The sequence below is a fragment of the Plectropomus leopardus genome, chromosome 16 (genome assembly GCF_008729295.1).
Source record: "Plectropomus leopardus isolate mb chromosome 16, YSFRI_Pleo_2.0, whole genome shotgun sequence".
Taxonomy (NCBI): domain Eukaryota; kingdom Metazoa; phylum Chordata; class Actinopteri; order Perciformes; family Serranidae; genus Plectropomus; species Plectropomus leopardus.
In genome coordinates this window covers 18,956,073-18,968,951 of record NC_056478.1, presented here as the reverse complement: position 1 = coordinate 18,968,951, position 12,879 = coordinate 18,956,073, and the positions used below count along the sequence as shown (strand labels likewise).

At 38.0% G+C, this 12,879-nt stretch overlaps 1 protein-coding gene across 1 annotated transcript in view; it reads left to right on the top strand.

Moving 5' to 3' along the window:
- rgs6 (regulator of G protein signaling 6) overlaps window positions 1–12,879 on the top strand; it is a 104,617-nt gene that overhangs the window by 71,462 nt on the left and 20,276 nt on the right. The window contains exons 3-6 of the mRNA XM_042503388.1: window positions 4,980–5,076; window positions 7,588–7,638; window positions 8,928–9,034; window positions 11,986–12,037. Of these exons, the coding sequence (XP_042359322.1) occupies window positions 4,980–5,076; window positions 7,588–7,638; window positions 8,928–9,034; window positions 11,986–12,037 (307 nt within the window). The remainder of the gene's footprint in view (window positions 1–4,979; window positions 5,077–7,587; window positions 7,639–8,927; window positions 9,035–11,985; window positions 12,038–12,879) is intronic.

Below are 12,879 nucleotides of genomic sequence, written 5' to 3'. Positions count from 1 at the left end.
GGATGTATATTAACATTGGATTAGGCTACTATACAATATGCCCGTGATCATCTGCTGGGAGGGTCTTAGGACAGAGTAAGGAGAGCTGCAGGAGGAGGGTGCATTTTCAAATTCTGCCTGTTTTTTTCCTTTCCTTTTCTGCCTACACCAGCTCTAATATTCCTATTTTTTTCTGTACTAAGAAATAGCAGCATTTTGTGATCAGCCTTACAGGCGGCAATTTGGCATGTTTTCCTGAAATTCTCAGGTTGATGCCAGTTATAAATTGTGATAAACGTGTTGAGAATGCACATTTTGATTGGTGGGGCAGGATTGAATTGTTTGTGACAGCGGAAGCCATTAAAGTCATTGGAGCAGCTGTCGCCATGGACCATCAAGGTCTTGTTAGAATCGTATTATTATATTGATTTTGATGTGTAGCCCAAAGCTGCCTGTACCCTTGCTTATGGCAGGCGGCCAGGATCTGTTTCTTTCAACAAGAGAGGGGAACAGGGTGGCAGTCTGATGGCCAAAGAGGTAAAAGCTTAAGCCTTGTCATTTCAAATCTTGGCAAGGAACATCTTGTCTTTGGAGGTGAATGAGATGTGCTTTTGGGGCTTTTCTTTTCTTTAGTATTTGCTGTAATTGTGTCCCTGAGCAATGCAATTTGCAAGCAAAAAGAACACCTGGGCTGAAGTATTCATTATGTTACCACCAACACTCCAGACTCATACTTTGAGATTTTGGTAACTATGGTTTTTCACTCTCTTTCTAGAAGATTGATACCACTCATCATACTTGTCCTTTAGGTTCAAAACTAGAGCCAGGACACAATTTCTCAAGCAAGAAGAAAAGGGAAACAAGCCAGCAAAACTGGATGGATAGATGGATGCTCATGTATTAAAGGAACACTTCACCAGCAAAATGATCATTTGTATATCAATTACTCACCATGTGTTCTGCTGAATTCTGGATAAAAACTTGTTGTTCTTGCAAGCCCCCGCAGTGAATGGAGAATCAAAAAACAGAAAAAAATTATTGGTGAAAGGAAGTAAATGGGGTCCACATTTAACAACAAGAAAAACTATATCAAAATATCTGTTTACAAACTCATGCAGTATAATCCAGTTCTCATGTATCCAGTTATAATCTCATTTCTTCCCAAACACATGCATTACGCTACAACCTATTATTTAGAAATGCATAAACAGTCTCACACACAAATAAGTAGTGCTACCGTGCATGCATGTGTTTTGACTCAGCTCAGTTGTTTTTGTTATGCTATATTTTACCTTATTATAGGTATTATATCTTTATATATCTTTTAAGGCATTGTTTGGGAAGTGAGCATATGACTGGATAAATGAGAATTGGATTATTCTGCATAAGTTGTGTGAGAGTTTAAATGATGTTTTGATCTAGCTTTGCTGTTGTTAAATTGGGCCCCCTTTTACTACAATTCAAATTCAGTGTAAAACAAGGTTATTAATTGATATAAAATTAATCAATTTCCCTGTTTAAAGTTTTTATGCTAAGCTAAGCTAATTATGACCTTGCCATAGCTTCGTGGTTTATGTAATTGACGGACATGAGAGTGGTTTCAATCCTCTCATCTACCGTTCTGAAAGAAGGCAAATATGTGAATGTTTTTAGCGTTGAACTAGTGGCCAACACTTGGTAAGTACATTGCTGTATAGATGACAATAAGATTTTAACATGGAGCTGTAAAACATCTCAAAGGGGGATAGAAGAAGGAGACTGATCACAGCACAACTTTGTTGAATGTTTTCATCTTGAAAAATATGTTGTCTGCTATTATAATATAGTTCTGTAGGCTTTTGTTTAATCCATGATCTCTCTAGATTGATGGCTGCACCCATCCTGGTTGGTGGACTGTTAAATACCAGAGATATCAATGAAAATAAGTCTACTATGTTGTATTTTGGAAATACATCAGAAAGTTATCAATAAACCGAAGCCAACAAACTGCAATTTTCTTTTTGAGAAATGACTGATGGTCCTGCTATGGGAGCTAGTGTGCAAAAAAAACAACATATTTAACCAGTTGTGACCCAAACTAATATGATGCTTTTGCTCTTTTGTCCTTTTGTCCCTCTGAAGCAGCTGAATTTGTCTTCTGTAGCAGATTTACTGCCAGCAAACTCCCTCACCCTGCATCTCCTCCCTGAGGTACCTCAGCTATAAATAATCAAGTTCTTAGTAAAATTATCAAGCTTCTAGAAATAGAACACATACTTTTTTTGGACATTTTGATGATAGGCTACAATAATATGTCAGGCTGCTCATACGAGCAAAAATGACACTAGCAAAGAAACATTATGACATTATTTTGTATGTAAATGTCACAGTCTTTGATCATTCGAAGTCTGTCAAAAATTTCTCATAAACCTTGTATGGTATAGGCTGTGTCACATCCTTAAAGCTCTGGACATTACATAGAGTCTGTATGAGTTTGTTTTGGAAGTGGTCATGTCAGCTTTGACCCAGCGTGGGCATCTGTGACAACTGTTCTCCACTGACAGCTGGCTTGCACATTACAGATATACTCATAAAGCTAAAGGGGTTAGAAAAATGCACACAGCATGAGGACATGTGTGTGCAGAACAATACACTATGTACTGGACACACAAAAGGTTGTGTTTTTCTCAGAGCTAAAAGTCTGAATGAAAGTGTGAGTGATGCCTTTAGTTTTTTCTTTCTGCTTCTTCTTTAACGCTTCCTGATTGCTTTAATGGTCTAGGTGAGAAACAACACCTGTATCCACCTCTCGCTCTTTCTCTTTCTCCCTCTTTCTCTCTCTCTCTGTCTTTCTCTTCAGGATTTGATTTAGAGTTTATTTATAGCTGCTGAGTTTTGTGGTAGTTTCTGTCTCCAAAGCGACCAAACTTCTCACTTCCCACTCTCTGACGCCAACAAAAAGCATCTGTGCAGAGAGGGGGTGTCAACATTGCAATCAAAACAACAGATCTGACTACTACTGTGCAAAGTGGCTGATTTCATTTAACATCTGTACAGTTGTAATAATAGTCAAAGGGCACATGCTGTTCCTGCTTAACCCTGTCTCCTGCAAATGACTTCATGTGACTCAGTTTTGAGATTTTCCTCCCACTTTAAGCTATTGTAGCAACTTTTGTTGATAATATGACCACATGTGACAATATATTGTGCTCTAATTACAGTTATTGCATGTTTGACAGTAAACCAATGAGATGTTCAATCTGAGAGGACAGGCCGAAAAACTGGACTAAAATTTGATTTAACTGATTTTGTTTTCAAGTCACACCAACTATTGCAGCTTGACCTTACGGATAATGAGCTATTTTTGGCAGTAGTTTTCCAGGAGGTTCAAGTGCTGATTTCAGAACATGTATATATGGAATATAACAAAAATGGTTAGATCAATTAAATGCCTTTTTGCACCAGAAACTCTGACAGCTTTGTGTCTGTTTGTGCGTATATGAAAGCACCTTCTTTTAGTTTTATAAACCCAGCCAACAAATTTTGCACTGAGGTACATGCACTAGCTGTGTCTAATTTCAACCCAAACACCAGAAAAAATGTTTGCATTGTACATTTCTGCGAACCACAGATACATTTCATTTCAACATAAACTCAGAGAGCGGTTTGTATGATATCCTACGGAAATGCACACACAACATATCATATGATATCCTATGAATTAGCACCCCACAAATGACATCACATCTGTCACGTACAGTTATGTAATTGCTTACATAACATACATAAGTTAAGTTACGGAGGATAGGTGTAGTTAAGGAGACATAGTGAGGACATACCTTAAAATGACTCAAAGCTAACTTAAACTTTACACAGTTCCAAATATGCGTGTCCTGGAGAAAGTCTTGGGGGAAAATTTGATTTTTTAGACCCATTCACCACCCCAACTTGCCTCCTTGTAAGACCATTTGGGACTGCCATACTGGTCACATGATTGCACCCTCTCAAAATCTGTGGGATTCCTCTCAAAAGAACTCCTGATGAGCTGAAACTTAACATTTCAAGAGTGCTGTGGTTAATGTGTAGTTTATAAAAAACATGTTTTGGCATAAATTTCGGGAGCACAATCCCTGCTAGAAAAGCAGCAACATATTTATAAAAAAAAAAATAACAACAGCTTTTCATGCCACTCTTTCAGCAAAAAACACAGTGATGTCTTGGTAACAAACTTTCAATTGCACTATCTCTGCTGGAAATCAAGCAATGGGTCGCTACAAAACGCCTGTGTTTTGGTGCCTAAAAATCATATGAAAATATAGCCATCACTGGCTAAATCACAACGTTTTGTTGTTTGTTTGTCTTGAACAGTGGTCTGTAGCTGCATTGCCAACATTTTCTTCTTGCAACTGGGCTGCTTATTTCCAACGTAACTGCAGTAATGCATTGTGGCATTGTACATTTCTGCAAACCACGGATATGTAAAGTTTGTAGATTTTTATGTTAAACTTTTTCTTACATTTCAACAACGCTGTTGTAAGGCACAAAAACAGCTTGGGTATGGTTAGGAAAAGATGTTCATGTTCTATGTAATGTTTATGTGATTTTGCTGATATTTGTTTTTGTCCGGTGAGTGGGCTGCTAATTTAACAGGCAGCTTCTCTCGAAGGGTCATTTTGTGAATGTGTTGTCTTCATAAGCTGAAGCGAGTTGAACACCTTCTTCCCTAAATGAGATAATATCAAGACTGTTTACATTAGTATCATCCCAAGTTTCATGGGCAAATGAAAAAAGAGACATATTGCACATATAAAATGCAGAGCAGAAACTGGCAGATTAAAACTAATGTGCTGATGGTTTATTGAATGCTGTATCTAGCATGTTTAATGAGTCCTCGAAATATGACTTGTCTCAAATGGATGACATTAAAGTTTCAATCTTAACCACCCTGTTTTAATTAAATCTCCCTTTCCCTGTCTGTTTCTGTCCCGCTTTCTATCCTCTGTGCCTGTCTTCCTCTGCAGATTGAAGACATTGTCACTAACATCCAGGATGAGACGGAGGGTGTGCCCATCAGAACTGTCAAAAGTTTTATGACCAAAATCCCGAGTGTTGTCACAGGTAAGAACTAAAGAGAGAAAGAGATGTCAGAGACTTCCTGCAAGACTATGTTGCCAGAATTGTGCTTATGTTTTCTGATCTTCAATTAAGTGGTTAATAAGATTTGCTTTGGCTTAGACAACTGAGACTGTGAATAAAGGTTAGGAAATGATTGTTGCCATGGTGAAAAAAAAAAAAGGGACGCAAACAGTCTTCCGCTGTAACACACTTTAATGACACAAATGTTCCCCCGGACTTCCTCACTAAAAGGTTTTGCTGACTTAGCACAATGTCCCGATACATTAACTTTTTTTCAGAGATAAAACTTTTTTTCTAGAAGTTTTGTTTTTTAGCCACTTTAGTCCACCATCCCAAAGCTGTATAGGTTGTCATTGTAGAGTATAAAGATGAGCATGCCAGCAAATAGTTACCTATTTATGCAAAGAGCAGTGGTCTCCAACTTACCACTAATTTCGAAATTATTTACTTGGAAATTACTCAGACAGAACTATGTAATTTGGTACCAAATATCGGGATAATTGAGAAAGTGTTCATTTGATACACAGGTCAGCTCAGCCTTCAAAGGAAATGTGAAAAATGTGAACTTGCGAACATAAAAATTGCCACATATGGGGAATATTGTTTTATTGTATAAAGCATTTCTTGTTACAGTTTTACTTGACTGAAAAGTGCTATATAAACAAAGTCTGATTGATTGATTGATAAAGTTTACAGTGATAAACGCATACTGAATTTGCATTATCTTGAGTTTAAATGGTTTAAATTTAAATTTCAAAAGTTGCTTCTTTCTATTGCATAGTCAGTCCAGTTTTATGAAGAGAACATCTTTCCAGTGGTAGAACACATTAATAAAGCTATTCTTCAAAGTAAATTCCTATTTCCCCTATAATTTGGACATATTGCTGTCTCTAGGAAATGATTTATAAATTATGTGCTTGTAAAATGCAAAACTTTACAATCTGTGTAGCAGTAATTACCAGAATTGATGTCAATTTACTGCATTCAGTGGTGGGGTTTGCAGCAAGCCCAGTGATAACAGTCATAAATATTGATGGCAGAGGCAGAGGAACATCTAAAAGCAAAAACTCCAGCAGCTGAGTCACAGCCTTATGTAGCTATATACATACATACAGGATCAATTATATACAAGGAATATTAATATGTGTGCTGTGGCTGCATTTCATTCTGTTTCTGTCGAGGCTGCTGCTCAGTTTCTTCAGCAGTGGTTCGCTGTCGGGTTGCTGAGTATCTGGAGGGAAAGTGGGAGGACAACATATGATTAAATGTTTGGAAAAGAAAGTGTGAAAGTGGAAACAGAATGAGTAATGCTGTCCTCCTACTGTCAAGGTGCCCTTAAGCAAGGCAATCAACCTCCGGCTGCTTGTGTAGAGCTGCGATTGTAGGTGTCAATGTGTGGAGCAGCACTGATGTGAGTCACTAGGGAAACATGCACACAAACATTTAGAATAGAAAAATAAACACATTATTAGCCAGTTGTACCTGTCAGCTGGGGATTGAAGTCAGCCACCTCGCCTGCTGGCTGTTGTTGCTTCGATTGATAATAGAAATAAATCTGGAGCCGCAATGGGAGGCTTTGACACACCCCAAACAAATGATGGAAACAAAGGGAGGCTATTAACATTCTTCTTTTTTCTCTCTCAGTTCTTGCACTTATGGAAAATGTATTACTCCAATAAGCCATAAGCTGAGCATATCAATAAACACAATTACTACAGCAGCAGATGGATGTGCAGAGCAGCAGCTTAGATGTTTGCAGCTGAGTGCCGAGGGCAAAGAAACTAATGAATGATGAAGAATTAAACACCATTTCCTTCAGGACTCAGAGAAAGCAGAGGGGGGACACAGATGAGATGATCTCCCCCGCAGAAATCCAGAGTTTTTTAGTGTCTTTACTTATCATAAAGAGACCTTTTGTGGTTGTTATAACAGTTTCAAGGCAACTGTGTGACATGAAGCCGTCAAAGTTTATTTGGTAGTTTATTCATTCGTAATCTTGTCTTTAAACTACTTCTTTTATTAAGTTTGCAGGTATAATTATTTTAGTTTAGAGCAAGCTAAAATGTCCTCTATGACACATAATTTTGAATGTAGATCATAAAGAAATTATAAATAAATATACCCCCTTGGTAATCATTTAGTGTTATTCATCCTGATGTATTCTCTTTAGACTCTATTAACATGAATTCCCAAAAAGTGGCTTGAAAAGGATGACCCCGCCCCTCACTTTTCTGTTTCTTTTCTACATAAGTGTGATGCATTCACTTTAAAAAAAAAATTCCCGATTTATCTTAAAGACATTATTGTCTTAATAATTATCATAATTATTATCAAGTTTGTCAAGTGAATGCAATATGCTCCCATACTTTTCTACTGCCTTTCTTGCTTTTTTTCCCTCTGTTCCTATTTCTTATATTGTACCTAGTCTTTACCAGATATGTGACCATTCATCGTATAACAGTCATTTGTCCTTCTGTGTCCGCCCTGATTCAGGTACTGATATAGTACAGTGGCTGATGAAGAATCTGTCCATCGAGGATCCTGGTAAGTTTTTAAAATATGATACCAGTCTGTACGGTGCTGAATATTATGACTTTGTTAAAAGTCAAAATGACCCTCTCTAGATATCAGAATGACGTACTTCCCCATTTAACGACAATCAAACAAACACCCGAAGAACTTCTATAAAAACAAACTAAATGGCAATTAGACAGGGCCTCTGATTGAGACAGGTCTTTACTTTTCAAAAAGTGTTGCTGCACCAGGCTAGTAAAAGGGACTCGCGTTTGATTGGGACAGGTTAATAACTGATGTTTCATGGTTACCATTAATATCAAATTCCAAGTTCTCCTTTATGTTGCTTGCAAATTTTCTCTGACGTTGTGTTTCTGTACAAGTGTTTTCAATTCCAGTCCTGGACGGCCCGAGCCCTTCAGGCTGTTGTTCCTCCTAAAGGGGTGATAAGCACCTGGTCTCAGATGTGGCTCATTACCTACCAGGAAGGAACAAAGAGCTGCACAGCTCTGACCCTCTAAGACTGAAATGAAAACCTTTCAATTCAAAACCCCTTTGTACGATGTAAAATACAGGAGAACACATATGGCAGCTTGTGAGGAGTTTGTCGCTGCAGTCCAGTTTGTGAAAGGTCAGACACAGTGTGAAGCAGGCACTGCAGGTCTTTCAAAGGGAAAATCTTTTAGGTTTTACCTTTTCAGACACATTTATACTGGTATATTTGAAATGAACAGAAGATATTGGCAATGACTTTACCTGGAAAGTTAAGTGTTCTACAAGTTAATGTTGATAAACAATGCAAATACAACACAATGAGCATGAAATGAGAAAACTAGAGTTTTAACAAAAATCCCGGTAAGTGGGAGAGCAGTGTTTATTGTTGGTGCAATAGCCCACAGCCTCGACACTGAGTCGATCATTGAGTCATCCATGTACATCCTCAGTCAAACCGCTTCAGGGCTGAATCATACAGCTGAAATCCAATTTGAATTCAAAAGGATACAACATGTTATTTGTATATATACTCTGATAACTGCTGAAGACAGAACTTTAAACGCAGCTACAGTAATGTGTGATCCTTAATGACATATCGATGGTACCTATGTGGCTTTTCTCCACATCTCTAACTGGAGAAAATCTTCATCTTTTTATATTTTTCATCTTCATGGTGTTATATTTATACCTTGTTCTAAAATGACACCTTCACAAGGGTTTTGATTTCAATGTCCCAACTACAAGTAGATGTTGCAATATAGATGATATATGAAGCACTAAGGAATCCACAGTGATCAGGACTTTTTGTTCTCCCCCTGTCACAGCTGAGGCCATGCACATCGGGAGTCTCATCGCAGCTCAGGGGTACTTCTTTCCTATCTCAGATCACGTCCTCTCCCTCAAAGATGACGGCACTTTCTACCGTTTTCAGGTGAGCAGGATTGTCAAGTGAGGACACTGAGTATCAATAGATCATGTTCACTTTAGATTTGATTGATACCACCACCAAGTGCGTAGTAATGAGCTGTTTGGTACTCAGTGTCTTGATCTTTAAGGTTTAGGGTTACATCGTCTGTTGAGTATCCTGGAATAGGTAATTGAATCTTTGTTGAACTCTTTGTTGTCACCTGATACTGACTTGAGTATCAAATGTTTACAACAAAGCTAACACATTGATTTTGAGACATTGACATAATTACTATTACACACAATGATGTAATTGCAGAGAAAACTGAGAAAATATCTGTTCAGCATTTTCTGGAACAGACAGTTTTTTTCTTGTTGATAAATGTGTCGCCCTCAATGTGCAATATTATTTTAAAATGGCGATCAGTCCCAGCCCAAAGCCGAAATGATGTCTTTGAAAGTCTTGTTTTGTCTACAGCACAAAAATATTTAGTTAGCTTCATAGAGGAATAAAAACAAAACAGAAATATTCACATTTAAGAATCTTTAATCTGAAAATTTGGATTTTTTTTTTCATTAAAAATTAGGATCTGATTAATCGATTCTCATATTAGTCTGAGATTAATTTAATAATAGTCAGCTAAGCAATTCATTGTTGCAGCTCTACTACACATCATTTATATAGATGGTATGACTTCTGTTTTTATGCATCCAAGACAGCAATAGCTGTGCCTGGAGGCATTATGTTTTAGGGTTGTCTGTCTGTCCGTCCTTCTGTAAAATTCTCATGAACGCAATATATGAAGAACACCTTGAGGAAATGACTACAAAATTTGGCATGAATATCTCCTTGGACTCAAGGATAAACTGATAGATTTTGGTGGTCATAGGTCAAAGGTCATGGTCAAGGTGATCAAGATCTGTCTCATTATTGTGAACAGAATCTCTCAACAAGGCCTTAAAGGAATTTCATCAAATTTGGCACCAACGTCCACTTAGACTCCAGGATGAATAAAGTAGAATTTGGTATTTAGAGGTCAAAGGTCACAGTCAAGGTAAATTTGCATAGGTCTCATTCTTGTGGACACAATATATCAAGATGGCCTTGAGGGAAATTCTTCAAATGTGGCTCAAACGTGCACTTGGACTTCAGGGTGAACTATGTAGATTTTGGTAGTCAAGGATTAAGGTCTCTGTAACCCTGTCTGTCCTACTTTCACAAATGCAATATCTTTGCAACACAATATCAGTTTTGGGCATGAATCAAGAATTCATATGCTAATTCTGACAAAAATTCCCACTACTGTCAAAAAAATAATATGATATAGTGATGACATTTTATATCCAAACTGCAAGGCAGCAATTCTAGTTTATATTTTAGTCATGTGGAGCCCCAGGACATTTAATCCAGTAAACAGCTTTAAAAATTATTAAAATCCACAGTTTCAGGGCCATTTGAATTCAGCTTTTGAAACTGTGTACTTTTTGTAGATGTAAAAAAGGAAGAGAGCGAAAGAAGATTTTTTAACAATGGCTTTTTATTATAAATGGATTACATACATTTTTTTCTCCAATAAATTTCCCCGTGCCTTTTAAAACAGACTTTAGATCAAACTAATCCCTTCTTCATCCTGCATTTGTGTGAAAGACACTGAAAAGTCGAGTGAGGTTAATCTGATTGTAGGGGCGCTTTTCTTTCATAAAAAAACCTTAATCAGCTGTTGAAGATTACTTGTTCTGTTATGGAATTACAACACACCAATCTTGATCCTGGTGACAAAAGACCCTGTCCGCAATCTACAGCTTCTTCTGTACTGCGCTGGGATCCTGTGTGACCCGATTAAAAATGAATGGTGATCTGTTAAAATATTCATCAAGCAAGAGAGGGAAGCAGGTCCGTGTTTGGGCTGAGTAGGCGGCTACCAAAAGCCTGACAGAGAGACACAGTGTAGTAGCGTAGTACACTAGAATTAGAGTCTCATTGAGGGATGGAAAGGAAAAAGCATGCTGACATTTTACTCCTCCTTCACTGTTCGCAGATAAGACAGTGGCATTAGAATGTCACCGATTAATTATGCCAGACTGTTTCATCCAGAATTTCCTAATTAAAAATAGGAAACAATGTTTTCACATTCCTCAGCGGGGAACGGCGAGGTGGCGCATGGCGAGATTAGAATGATCTCTGTGCAGCATCTTCCTTCCTTCCTATTCACTGAGTCTTGTTGGAGGGCTGAGTCTCCACCGGAGCCGGAGGAGCAGTTTAATTAAACTAGACGGCAGTGCACATTACCGCGCTGTGACCTTGGTTCTCCTCCTTCAAAGTGAAGTGGAAGAGAAGACAAGAGGAGGAGGAGGCTGTTCGCCATAGTGGAAAAGCTTCATAAAGATAATCACCACTCATTAGCATTTCATTTTCCAGGCAAATTAAGTGCAAGGCAAAGAGAAGCACAGAGCAGGAAAATCAAAACAATTAACACCATGTAAAACCCTGCTTCACTAAAACAACTAAAGACGGTTTTAAAACAGTGATTCAAAACCCTGCGAGCTATGTTAAATAACAATCCTATCAGCATCTGTGCTTCGCCTGCTGCCTTTATTATTCTGCTCTGCCATTGTTTGTTTTGCAGCTTTCATCACCACACATTTTATTGTGTTGCTACAGTGCTCCCACGCCTCTGCAGCACCCCCCAGGATGCCTCTTACTCAGGGAAAAGTTTTAGGAGTCAGCTGTTCTGAATCTGTTCAATACTGATAATATTTTGATTGCTCACATGGTGGTGCAAGGCAATCATGTGCACAGCTGTGTCTCTGAGACAAACAGCAGCCTCCTTAAGGTCACCGTCATCACTCCAGATTTTGATGGAAATTTTTGAAAGGACACGCTTGCCTGCAAAGTTTTGACTTGCCCTCCTTGAAATAGTAAGCACTGGCTGATCCACATTTGACATTCACCTTTTCACTTTATTCTCCCATCAGGCACCATATTTCTGGCCATCCAACTGTTGGGAGCCTGAGAACACAGACTATGGTAAGAGCCTAAAGGGAAACATGGACATTTTGCTTTATTTTTTCTCAAAAAATTCAATTGTTTTTTAAACATGTGTGATTAATATCAATAGTTAATTGCAATTAATCACATTTTTCTAATCACATTTAAAATTCTATTATTTTGTCTTCCAAAACAGTTTTGGAGTCCATATTGATTAGGTAAAACAATTCTTAATCAGATTGTCTGGATTGGTAATTAAATGACAGCACTTGCACTTTTCAGGAGTTCCAGTTTAGTTGCCTCTGATTCATACAGGTCCTGTATGAGTGAAACTATTGTGCCCGTGACAATAATGTATATGACTGGTCACTTAGACCCAAGTCTTCCACGATGTTGACTGGTCTGCTGTCAGTTGCCATCCACTTAGCAAGAGCTGTAGCTAACTCCTTTTATTTAGTTTCATCCACAGGTCTGTGGCATTGTGTGCTCTCCAAAATAATGCTTTGTCAACTTAGCAAGACTTGACTTGCTGACATCAGTCTGATTAGCTGCACCTTTATGCTCAGCTCATAGATGGTAGCAATTTTAATTCTCTTTAGGGTCCCTGATATGCACAAATATTCCAAAAGAATGGGCAAAAATAACATATTTATAATGCATAACCTGCATGGGTTTTGTCCAAAATTGCGTGGGACTAGCATTAAGTGGTTATGTCTGTAAAGGGGAGACTCGGCAGTACAGAACCCATTTTCATTCAGATATCTTTAGCTGAAATGTCAAGGGAGCCCTGTAGAATGGCCATGTTGTTTTTTTTTCTTTCTAAAATTTAGCCAAACTTTGAAACATTATTTATTAACCCCTGGTGAAGCTGGCCTGACATG